Consider the following 12,583-nt stretch of genomic DNA (forward strand, 5'->3'; position numbering starts at 1 on the left):
GTGAAAAATGGCCCGCCTACCCCAGGCCAATCAAGGCCTTTAAGTGGCCAATTAACTGCCACACAAGGGCCTCCTCCCACCGTCACGGATATTTTATCCTCAGCAGCTGGACGGCAAATGCCCCAAGAAACCTGCCTGGTAAAACCAAGCGGCCTTCTTGTGGGTTGTGAGAGTAGAGGCGCCCTCCTGTTTGGGCACCCTGTGCCCCACGGAGGGCAACCCCCAAAGCCCCAACCACCTCCAACGCACAACACTCCCCTCCCCCATCTGACCCCCCCTTCTCTCGCCAGGGCTAAGCTCCCGATGGCGCTACTGGTACCAGGAGCTGCTGGTCAACTGATTGGCCGGGATCTCCATTAGGCTGCAATTCCTGTCTCAAGGAGGTGGAAGTCCTGCCCAAGACCAATTAAGGGCCTGGGGAGGCCTTTTCGGCCAGTGGGCGGAATCTCCCACCCAATGTAATATTCCAGCCCACACTGCCGTTTGTGGAACATTGCTATGTGAAAATTTGCTGTCCCTACAGTAGATCAGTGACTATGCTTGAAAACATACTTATTTGGCTGTGAAGTGCCAAAAGATGTTCTGAGGTTGTGAACTGTGTGACGTAAGTGCGTTCTTTCTTCTTTAAAGCCCCTTGTCAGTTATCTGACCAATTAGTGATCATTCTCTGAGGCAAAGAGGGTAAAAAGAGGAAGCTAAGTTGGTCTGAGTCAAATTGACTTCAAGTTGATACACCCAGCCAAAGAAGATTGGATCTCTGTGGCAGACATAGTAATCTTCTACTGAACTAGGGGGATCTGAAATACTCTGGGTTACTGTTGATGGTTGACCAGCCAATATGACACACTGTTGAAACAATAAAGGATACAGTTGTCATGAGGCCAGTGACTCTTCCCACTATGCTCCACAGAACTCTGCAAGATAGTGTTTTAACAGGTACGATGGTGCCAGCTGGGTAAAGAGTATTCTCAAAAATTCAATTAAATTAACCAAAAAGAACCTGCTCTTTATTAATCCATGCTGACATTCCTCCATCTGGCCATGCCATCTAATTGTTCATGAATTTAATTTCATCTTACAAACTCAAAGTTTATCCACAATTGAGGTAGGACAAATTTACCTACAACAAAATATATGTTTTTGCTTGTGATTTCCTACCTATATGTTGCAATTCATGCCTGCAAGTATCCAGCATTGTATATAGATTCGACAACTTCAGACATTTTCCCCCTCCCCCACCGCAAGAGTTTTATACACTGCCTCTTAAGTCCTCCTTTCATTCCAGCAAATGGTCACCTAATTTCCTTCCTTATGCCCCATTATTCATCTCTAGTTGCGAGTTCCTCCCCCATATCATGCAGCGTGTCTCAACTGTTTCTCAGCTTTGAACTCAAGCAAATACATCTTGAGACGCTTCTTACACCTGTGGTTGCCCTGGACTTGAAAACTGAAAGCTGACAGTAGCTTCAAGTCAATTAAATAAGATACTATTTTAGACTAAATTCTACACAACTACTGCCTGCACATACTGCTGGTTTCTTGTAACTCAAAATTTTTAAATAACTTGCAGCCTTATGTGAACGAAAATCTTCTACATGAAATACATGATCACCTTCTGCATTTCATATGGGGGAGAAAAATAATCTATCTGCAGTTTTAAGTGCTGCCCTTGCCACGTGAGCTCTAGCCCTCACTCCAAATGTACAGTATTGTAACATGTGAGTCTTCTCAAAACACTTCAGGCAACTAACAACAGTCAGCGTTTAGACCTTCCATGGTACACAGTTAACAGGAGGCTTCAAACTTTCACTGGGATTTCTGAGAAATAAAAAGATAGTTAGAAGGAAAGGTTTCTGCAATAACAAACTAGCTTAACATAACTTACCTATTAAAGCTAACAAGGACGTGCGACTAAAATCTAACAAAAAGGAACTAGGATTTCAGAAACAGAACAAATTACATAGCACAGAAAAGAAATAAAAGTGTAATGCAAGACCATGCCTTAATTACCTGAAATGGAAATGCCTACTGGTGAGAAAAGGACATTGAGATCTTAACTTTTGGGAGCTAGCTACTTCATAGGAATCTTTTTTGTTTCTGTAAATGAATATATATGCGCCATTCTCATAATTTTAGCTGTAAATACAAATTTGAATAGTTGGCACAATTATAGTCAGCTTAATGTAGGCATTAATGCAATATTGGAATTTAATTGCCATAAACTTGGATAAAGTAAAGCAAAATAATTGAGACAGCAAGAATGCAAGATTAAAATGTGAAATGCAAGGTGCCACAAATAAAAAAATTCATAACTTCAGTGAAATTCATATTTTAATCTCAAAGTTATGTCCAGGATGATAAATATCCATCAACTATTTTTTTCTTTTAAAAAAAAACAAACTTACAAAATAAACTGCTCCAAAGCTGCCATGGCCAATTTCTCGCAAATCAACAAACAGCTTTTCAGGATCTTCTCTGTAGAACAGTTCTGCTATTTCTGGGTCCTTTAGGCTTCCTGCTCGGTTGGTTGACGGCATCCTACTGTGCGGTTAGCCGTCTGACTAGCTGGGTTCACACTGTCTTAATTCTTGCTGCATCTGTATGAATGGGCCCTCTTGAACATGAACAACTGAAAAAGAAAAATTGCTAGTTGTTAAATATGCAAATGCTCTGAAAAGATACACAAGAGGAAACTGAATTAAACTAATTAAAATAATGCAATGACCAAAGAACTGAAATCTGAATTTTTCCCTGGAAACAACTTCAAAATGGTGATATTCAATAAAACTACAGCCATACAATATTATCATACCTGCAACCTGGCAGTACAATGCTAGACTCCTACCAGAGGACCCAAATCTGAATCAGACCCTTGACAGTCATGTGAACATGTCTGTACTATCATAAATAGTTCATGATTCAACCAAGCAAGAACGGTGCCGACAGTGGTCAAAGTAGTACAGCAAAAGGCTGCATGATGTTGAGGCACAATAGTGAGGATCCAAAAGGGCAATTTAATTTTTGCTTTGGACTGGAGATGGAAATCGAGGGGAAGAAAATAAATGACGAACAGTAAAACAACTGAAATTTAATATCCGGCTTTACTTGCAGCCCATAACAGTAAAAATAAACAAATTTTCTTCACACTTGACATGAATTCACAAGTTAACCAGAATCTGGTAAATTGGAAATTGCACAAACATGGATAACAATGTGAGCTTTGTCTTAATATATAATTGTATAATTTAGTCAAATAGAAACATAGGAACAGGAGTAGGCCCTCAAGTCTGTTCCATTCAATGAGTTCATGGCTAATCATGGCTATCCACCTTCGCCCCATATCACTTAATACCTCTGGATAACAAAAATCTGTCAATCTCAGATTTAAAAATTCCAATTGTTTGATCAATTGTCATTTAGGAAGCAAGTTCTAAACTTCTACCACCTTTTTTGTGTAGAGGTGTTTTCTAATTTCACTCCTAAAAGGTCTGGCTCTAATTTTTAGGCTACTCACCCTAGTCCTAGACTCCTCAAACAGTGGAAATAGTTTCTCTCTATCTACCCTATCTGTTCCCCTTGGTGTCTAAAAAACATTGATCAAAACACCCCTTTAACCTTCTAAATTCCAGGCAATATAATCCTAATTTGAGTAATCTCTCCTCGTAATTTAACCCTTGGAATCCAGGTATCAGTCGAGTAGAACTATGCTGCATAGGTCAATATTTCCTCCCGAAGGTGTGGTGCCCAGAACTGCTCACAGTTCTCCAGGTGTGGCTTTGTATAGCTGAAGCATGCCTTCTACCCCCTTGTATTCCCGTCCTCTAGATATAAAGGCTAGCATTCAATTAGCCTTTTTGATTATTTTCTGTACCTGTTCATGACAAATATAAAGTATAAACTACTGCTGCATAAGATCTCGGGGTGCCTCTAACAGCACTACACATATTTTGCAACCTGTTATTCAGCACCAATAGCAGATTTGTATCCCAAAGCAATCACTGAGGATCACAGGAACAGGGGACAACCATTCAGCCAATTGGGCATTTCTTGGCTTTTCTCTATATCTCTTTCCTTTCAAACACTTCAATTGATCTTGATCTAGAACCTTCTAGGGCTGTTTCACATCCTTTCTACTTCTTGAATGAAAAGTCTTATCTGATTTTATTTCAATGGTTTAGCTCAAATTCTAAGGTTATGTTCTGGATTACCCTACCAGGACAACCATTCAGCCAATTGGGCATTTCTTGGCTTTTCTCTATATCTCTTTCCTTTCAAACACTTCAATTGATCTTGATCTAGAACCTTCTAGGGCTGTTTCACATCCTTTCTACTTCTTGAATGAAAAGTCTTATCTGATTTTATTTCAATGGTTTAGCTCAAATTCTAAGGTTATGTTCTGGATTACCCTACCAGAACAAAAGCCTATCTACCCTGTCAGTTTAACTTAAATATCTTCAGCAAATCACTTATCACGCTTATGCAAGGAACAGTTATGAACTAAAGTAAATTGGAGCAATTATGAACTGTAAAAATGAATTTATGAACTAAACTCCAAAAGAAAGGACACACTTTTACTGCAGACAAGATGGAGTAACAGGTCAGGTGACCTCTCCTGCAATGCAAATATACATGGTGACTGTTGGAGACTAAACCCATCATTACATCTGGACTAGTCCTAGGGAAGGCACATGAAAATGCTAAACAGCCCATTCAATGCTAAGTGGCTCCAATCTTCAAGAACTGGATTGACAAAGACCTTCGCAGACAGGGAGACTCCAGATTCAAAGCCAAGATAATAGGTGGGACATAACACCACTTTATCAAGATAAGTCAAACCCCATTGTGTAACAATGACCACACGTTCAAATGGATTGCATGAACACACCAGAGGAGCGCATCTAGGGTCACCTGACCAAAACCAAGCCTGATAAGGTTTTTTCGTTAAAAAAGAGCACTCTAAAAGACAGAAAGAAAGTGAGCCAGGGAAGCTGAGAGATCCATTCCAGCCAAGACAACGAGCCTGCCAGTAACATCTTTAAACCACAGAGGCAGAGACTGCAAGGTGACCTTGAATTCTCCCCACCTGAGAAATCGTAATAGACCTCTCACCACTGACTTTGACTGAATCGGAGACAGAGCGAGAGAGCGAGGAGCACGGTGGGAGCTGAGGTTTAAAAAGTGCACCAAAAGCCCAGAGTCAGAGACAGAGCGAGAGAGAGAAGCATGGTGGGAACAGAGGTTCAAAAAACGCGCCCAAAGCCCAGAGTCGGAGACTGGAGACAGAGTGAGAGAGACAGAGGAGCATGGAGGGAGCAGCAGGAGCGGAGCAGGGAAAAATCGAAAAGTGACACGAGAGTGATGTCACCATCAGAAAGCGCAGGGAAACAGAGCCACAGGGGTGAGTATACAGATAAGCTTTTAATTTAATTTAAATCAAACATAGCATCAAACATTACAGGCAAGTAGGTAGGTGACTGGTTTGGGAAGAAGCTACCTGTTTGGCGAGTATCTGGTAAGTGAGTAAGGTCCATTCTAATCCTAACGTTTAAAATAGTATAGGAACTAGTGGTAAGCTTAATCAAATATATTAAAAAAGGAAAATAAAATAAATAATTGAATAAAATAATTAGTTAATTAAAACACATTAAGGGTGGCAGGACAGGTGATGTGTCATGGCTGCAGCATGTGGGAGATCCTGGATGCCAGTGTGATTCAGGGCAAACACGTCTGCAGTAAGTCTTTGCGACTCGAAGAGCTTTGGCTCAGAGTCACTGAACTGGAGTCTGAGCTGAAGACACTGCGACACATCAGGGAGGGGGAAAGTTACCTTTTGTACCAGGCGGTGGTCACACCCCTTAGTATAGGGTCTTTTGATTTGGTCAGGGACAGGAGAGTGTGTCTGCAGCTGAGGCAGGTAAGGGGACTCAGAGGGCAGTAGTGCAGGAGCCTCAGCCTTTGCAATTGTCCAACAGGTCTGAGGTCCTTTCAGCTAGTTTGGATGAGAGTGGGGGCTGCAGGGCGGATGAGCAACCTGACCATGGCACAGGAAGCCATTCAAGCGGAGGGAGAAAAAAGGAATGTAGCAGCAGTAGGGGACAGTGTAGTTAGGGGGATTGACACTGTTCTCTGCAGCAAAGAGCGAGAGTCCAGACTGCTGAATTGCCTGCCCGGTGCCAGGGTTTGGGATATCTGCTCAGAGCTGAAGAGAAACTCACAGTAGGAGGGGGAGGATCCAGTCGTCGTGGTCTATGTAGGTAATAACAACATAGGCAGGACAAGGAAAGAGGTTCTGCATAGTCAGTATGATGAACTAGGCGCCAAATTAAGCAGAACCTCAAAAGGTAATAATCTCTGGATTATATATAAATAATTTGGAGGAAAATGTAGCTGGTCTGATTAGTAAGTTTGCGGACGACACAAAGGTTGGTGGAGTTGCGGATAATGATGAGGATTGTCAGAGGATACAGCAGGATAAAGATCGATTGGAGATTTGGGCGGAGAAATGGCAGATGGAGTTTAATCCAGACAAATGTGAGGTAATGCATTTTGGAAGGTCTAATGCAGGTGGGAGGTATACAGTAAATGGCAGAACCCTTAGGAGCATTGATAGGCAGAGAGATCTGGACGTACAGGTCCACAGGTCACTGAAAGTGGCAACGCAGGTGGATAAGGTAGTCAAGAAGGCATACGGCATGCTTGCCTTCATCGGTCGCGGCATAGAGTATAAAAATTGGCAAGTCATGTTGCAGTTGTACAAAACCTTAGTTAGGCCACACTTGGAATATTGCGTGCAATTCTGGTCGCCACACTACCAGAAGGACGTGGAGGCTTTGGAGAGGGTACAGAAGAGGTTTACCAGGATGTTGCCTGGTCTGGAGGGCATTAGCTATGAGGAGAGGTTGGAAAAACTCGGATTGTTTTCACTGGAATGACGGAGGTGGAGGGGCGACATGATAGAGGTTTACAAAGTTATGAGTGGCATGGACAGAGTGGATAGTGAGAAGCTTTTTCCCAGGGTGGAAGAGTCAGTTACTAGGGGACATATGTTTAAGGTGCGAGGGGCAAAGTTTAGAGGGGATGTGCGAGGCAAGTTTTTTTTTTACACAGAGGGTGGTGAGTGCCTGGAACTTGCTGCCAGGGGAGGTGGTGGAAGCAGATACGATAGCGACGTTTAAGAGACATCTTGACAAATCTATGAATAGGAAGGGAATAGAGGGATATGGGCCCCGGAAGTGCAGAAGGTTTTCGTTTCGGCAGGCATCAAGATCGGCGCAGGCTTGGAGGGTCGAATGGCCTGTTCCTGTGCTGTACTGTTCTTTGTTTGTTATTACCTGAGACACGTGCAAATTTGCATAGGGCAAATAAGATTAGAGAAATTAATGTGTGGCTCAAAGACTGGTGTGGTAGAAGACGTTTCCGGTTCATGGGGCACTGGCACCAATACTGGGGAAAGTGGTGGCTGTACCGTTGGGACGGTGTTCTAGCAAGCCGCATAACTAGGGAAGTAGAGGGTTTTAAACTGAATAGTGGGAGCAAGGGATCAAATTTGGGAAGATATGGTAAATCAAGGAGTAGAGACAAGGCACAAGAGAAAGGTATTAATATGGGAAATGATAAACAGACTGTGACAAGAAGGGACAGAGCATACAAATCTAAAAGTAAATCAACAGACAAGGCTAGAGGTTACAAAAATAATAAAAGGACAAAACTAATGGCTCTGTATCTGAATGCACGTAGCGTTCGAAACAAAACAGATGAACCGAGAGTGCAAATAGAAATAAATAAGTACGATCTGATAGCCATTAGACATGGCTGCTGGACAACATAGATTGGGACATGAATATTGAAGGGTACATGGCATTTAGGAAGGACAGGAAGCTAGGAAAAGGTGGAGGCGTAGTTCTGTTAATTGATGATGGTATTAGCGCAATAGAGAGGGATGACCCAAGTTCAGGAAACTAAGATGTAGAAGCAGTTTGGGTAGAGATGAGAAATCAAAGGCAGGAAGTCACTTGTGGGAGTGGTGTACAGGCCACCTAACATTAACCACACTGTAGGATGGGGTATAAAGGAAGAAATAATGGCAGCTTGTCAAAAAGGTACAGCAACAATTATGGAGAATTTTAACTTACATATAGACTGGAAAAATCAGATGGGCAGAGGTAGCCTAGATGACGAGTACATAGAATGTTTTCGGGATAATTTCTTGGAACAATACGTTCTGGAGCCAACTGGAGAGCAGGCTATACTAGACCTGGTATTGTGCAACACGATAGGATTAATTAATGACCTCATAGTTAAGGCGCTCTTAGGTAGCAGCGATCATAATATGATTGAATTTTACATTCAGTTTGAGAGAGAGGAGTGGGTCCAAGATCAGTATTTTAAACTTAAATAAGGGCAATTATGAGGGCATGAAAGCTAACAGGCAAATCAGATTAAGGAATAGGTCAATAGAGATGCAGTGGCAGACATTTAAGGGGATATTTCAGAATACACAGAATAGATACATTTCAACCTGAAAGAAAAATTTCAAGGGTGGGACCCGTCATCTGTGGTTAATTAAAACAGTTAAAGATAGTACCAAATTTAAAGAAAAAGCCTATAATTGCGCAAAGTTGAGAGGCAGGTCAGAAGACTGGACAGATTATTAAAAAACAGCAAAGAATGACTAAAAGAATGACTGTAAGTCAGGAAATGGAAGGGAGGGAGGAACTCAAGAAAATTACAATCACCAGGGCAGTGGTACTGAACAAAATGTTGCAGCTGTGGGCTGATAAGACCCCAGGTCCTGATGGACTTCATCCTTGGGTGTTAAAAGAAGTGGTTAGTGAGATAGTTGATGCATTAGTTTTAATTTTCCAAAATTCCCTAGATTCGGGGAAGGTTCCATTAGAATGGAAAATAGCGAATGTAACTCCTTTATTCAAAAACGGAGGGAGATAGAAAGCAGGAAATTACAGGCCAATTAGCTTATCAGTCTTGGGGAAAATATTAGAAGCTATTATTAAAGATGTTATAGCACGGCATTTAGAAAAGTGCACGGTAATCAGACAGAGTCAACATGGTTTTGTGAAAGGGAGATCATGTTTGACCAATTTATTGGAGTTCTTTGAGGGAGTTACATGTGCTGTGGATAAAGGGGAACCAGTGGATATATTGTACTTAGATTTCTAGAAGGCATTTGATAAGGTGCCACATCAACGGTTATTGCAGAAAATAAACGCTCATGATGTAGGGGGAACATATTGGCATGGACAGAAGATTGGCTAGCTAACAGGAAACAGAGAGTAGGCATAAATGGGTCATTTTCTGGTTGGCAAGATGTAATGAGTGGTGTGCCACAGAGATCTGTACTGGGATCTCAGCTATTTACAATTTATATAAATGACTTAGATGAAGGCACCGAAGGTATGGTTGCTAAATCTGCTGAAGACACAAAGATAGGTAGGAAAGTAACTGGTGAAGAGGACATAAAGAGGCTACAAAGCGAAATAGATAAGTTAAGTGAGTGGGCAAAGATCTGGCAAATGGAATATAATGTGGGAAAGTGTGAAACTGTCCACTTTGGCAGGAAGAAGAAAAAAGCATATTATCTAAATGGTGAGAGATTGCAGAACTCTGAGATGCAGAGGGATCTGGGTGTCCTAGTGCATGAATCCCAAAAGGTTAGGTACAACACATAATTATGAAAGCTAATAGAATGCAATTGTATATCGCGAGGGGAATTGAATACTAAAGTATGGAGGTTATGCTTCAGCTATACAGGGCATTAGTGAGACTACATCTGGAGTACGGTGTACTGTACTTGTCTCCTTATTTAAGGAAGGATGTAAATGTGTTGCAGGCAGTACAGAGAAGGTTTACTAAACTAATACCTGGAAGGGTGGGCTGTCTTACGAAGAAATATTGGACAAGCTTGGCTTGTATCCGCTGGAATTTAGAAGAGTAAGAGGAGACTTGATTGAAACATACAAGATCCTGAGGGGTCTTGACAGGGTGGATATGGAAAGGATGTTTCCCCTTGTGGGAGAATCTAGAATTAGGAGTCACTGTTTAAGAATAAGGGGTCGCCCATTTAAGACAGAGATGAGAATTTTTTTCTCTGAGGATCGTGAGTCTTCCTCAAAAGGCGGTGGAAGCAGAGTCTTTGAATATTTTTAAGGTAGAGGTAGATAGATTCTTGATAAGCAAGGGGGTGGAAGGTTATTTGGGGTCGGTGGAAATGTGGAATAATCAGTTCATAAAGTCATAGAGTTATAGAGTACAGAAACAGGCCCTTCGGCCCATCGTATCCATGCCAGCCATCAAGCACCTATCTATTTTAATCCCATTTTCCAACACTTGCCCGTAGTCTTGTATGCTATGGCGTTTCAAGTTCTCATCCAAATACTTCTTAAATGTCGAGGGTCCCTTCAGGCAGTGTGTTCTAGATTCCAACCACCCTCTGGGTGAATTTTTTTTCCCTCAAATCCCCTTTAAACCTCCTGCCCCTTACCTTAAATCTATGCCCCCTGGTTATTCACACCTCTGCTAAGGGAGAAAGTTTCTTCCTATCTACCCTATCTATGCCCCTCATAATTTTGTACACCTCTATCAGGTCTCCCCTCAGCCTTCTCTGCTCTAAGGAAAACAACCCTAGCTCAGCCATGAACTTATTGAATGACGGAACAGGCTCGAAGGGCAGAGTGGCCTACTCCTGCTCCTAATTCACATGTTTGTATGTTCTTAACCAGAGGAGTCTGCAATACTTCAGTGAACCAAGGAAAGGAACACCAGGCCTGCGCCGCTGTTAAAATAATTCCTCCCGGAACACCAAGAAGGTATCGAAGTGAACTCTTTTTACGACAATCGGACTTAAATGCATGCTATCCTCTAATCTCTATCTCTTCTTGCATGTATGCATGTGAGTAGGTGAGGTTGAAGATATTTTTCGGGTATTGTTTAATATATGCTATCTTTCTTTTAATCCTACAAGAAAACCTGTCATTTGTCTGGTTATTTGACCACTACAACATTCTGAGACTCAAACAATATTTTTTAAAACACTGTCTACGGTCAGTTGAGAGGTGAAAAATGGAAGTCATCCACACCATCTTCTCCCTGTCCTTAACAGACCTAATCTTATCATCTGCAGGGAATATAACCAAATTTCACCAGTCTCATCACAGCTCAGTCCCTTCATCCTAGATATTATCCCAATGAATTGTTGTTGGACTTACTCTAAAGCCTAAATATCACTTTGAAGATGGGATTACCAAAAGTGCCATAATATTGTAAATGGGGGCTTGATCACTGCTCCGTAAACTGCAATATCAAGCCTTTATTTTAAATTCTATATAGAATCAAGCCTCTTTGATAAGGTAACACATTTCCTCTTGATCACTTTTTTGTACCTGTGAGCTAACTTTTAATAACCTGGAGACCTAAATCCCTTTGTTCACTTATTCAAACCCTTAATGCTCCCCCATTTAGATTATACGCCATCTGCTCACCAAAATATATTTCTGGAGAGAAGACAATTACAAAAGATATGGTGAGTAGGGAGGTAGGTAAGGTTGATCAAAAGTGGTTAGCATATCTGATGTAATGACTTGCTTTTCCCTGTTTCTGAATGGTTTTGCTCATTTCATAGTGATGTTTCCCTTGAGGCAAATAGAAAATGGCAGTGGTAACACAAGAAAATAACCTTAATGTAAACCTTCCAGTTGATAAGTTACATTATTTCAAATGGTGAGTGGCAGTGCCAGATCCTTTAATGTGAAATGTGATAGGAATCTTAAGGAAAGAAAGACAGCAAGAGAGATATTTGTAAAAGGAAATACAAAAGCAAAACCATGGTTCTAAATAAAAGAACATTTGTAAATCCTCTCTTTTCCAATTCTGAGAGACTCTTTTGCTAACAGCAGTGGCTGTTCTGATTCAGTTGCACAGCTAACAGACCTTCCCTAAGCAACTATTCTTTGTGTGTCAGTGTTACAAAATCAGGTCTGGTGTAAATATCTTTTCAGTTTCAATTGCATCAGTTGCTCCTGTAAGCAATCTAAGAGTCTTACTTTGATGAAAGTTGCCTCATACTGCCCTTGTTTTGCATGGTAGTATAACCCAGGGATGTAGCACTAGTCTGTAACTTGTGACCTGAACCAGATGTTTGTGCCTTTCATGTGTGTATTCCTTCAATCTCACTGAAGATGAACGAAGCAAAAATAGAGTGACACAGGCCAGGCATTTTACAGCAAAGTGAACATACAAAATCCACTGATTTAATTGAACATTTCCCCTGTGGGAGAATCTAGAACTAGGGGTCCCTATTTTAAAATAAGGGGTTGCCCATTTAAGACAGCGATGAGGAGAAATATTTTCTCTCAGAAGACTGAGAGTCTTTGGAACACTCTTCCTCAAAAGGCAGTGGAAGCAGAGTCTTTAAATATGTTTACGGCAGAGGCAGATAGATTCTTGAGAAGCAAGGGTGGGGGGGGGGGGGGGGGGGGAGGGGAGTTATCGGGGATAGGCGGGAATGTGGAGTTGAGGTTACAATCAGATCAGCCATGATCTTACTGAATGACAGAGCAGGCTCAAGAGG

The 12,583-nt window shown here is 41.6% G+C and overlaps 1 protein-coding gene across 9 annotated transcripts in view; it reads right to left on the minus strand.

Annotated features, from left to right (window-relative positions):
* The window catches only part of taok1a (TAO kinase 1a), a 195,276-nt gene that overhangs the window by 89,701 nt on the left and 92,992 nt on the right, over window positions 1-12,583 (minus strand). For all 9 annotated transcript variants that reach the window (XM_068010461.1, XM_068010460.1, XM_068010459.1 and 6 more), the window contains one exon: window positions 2,406-2,629. In XM_068010461.1, coding sequence (XP_067866562.1) covers window positions 2,406-2,537 — 132 coding nt within the window. In that variant the 5' untranslated portion in view covers window positions 2,538-2,629. The remainder of the gene's footprint in view (window positions 1-2,405; window positions 2,630-12,583) is intronic.

The sequence above is a fragment of the Heterodontus francisci genome, chromosome 30, assembly GCF_036365525.1.
Source record: "Heterodontus francisci isolate sHetFra1 chromosome 30, sHetFra1.hap1, whole genome shotgun sequence".
Taxonomy (NCBI): Eukaryota; Metazoa; Chordata; class Chondrichthyes; order Heterodontiformes; family Heterodontidae; genus Heterodontus; species Heterodontus francisci.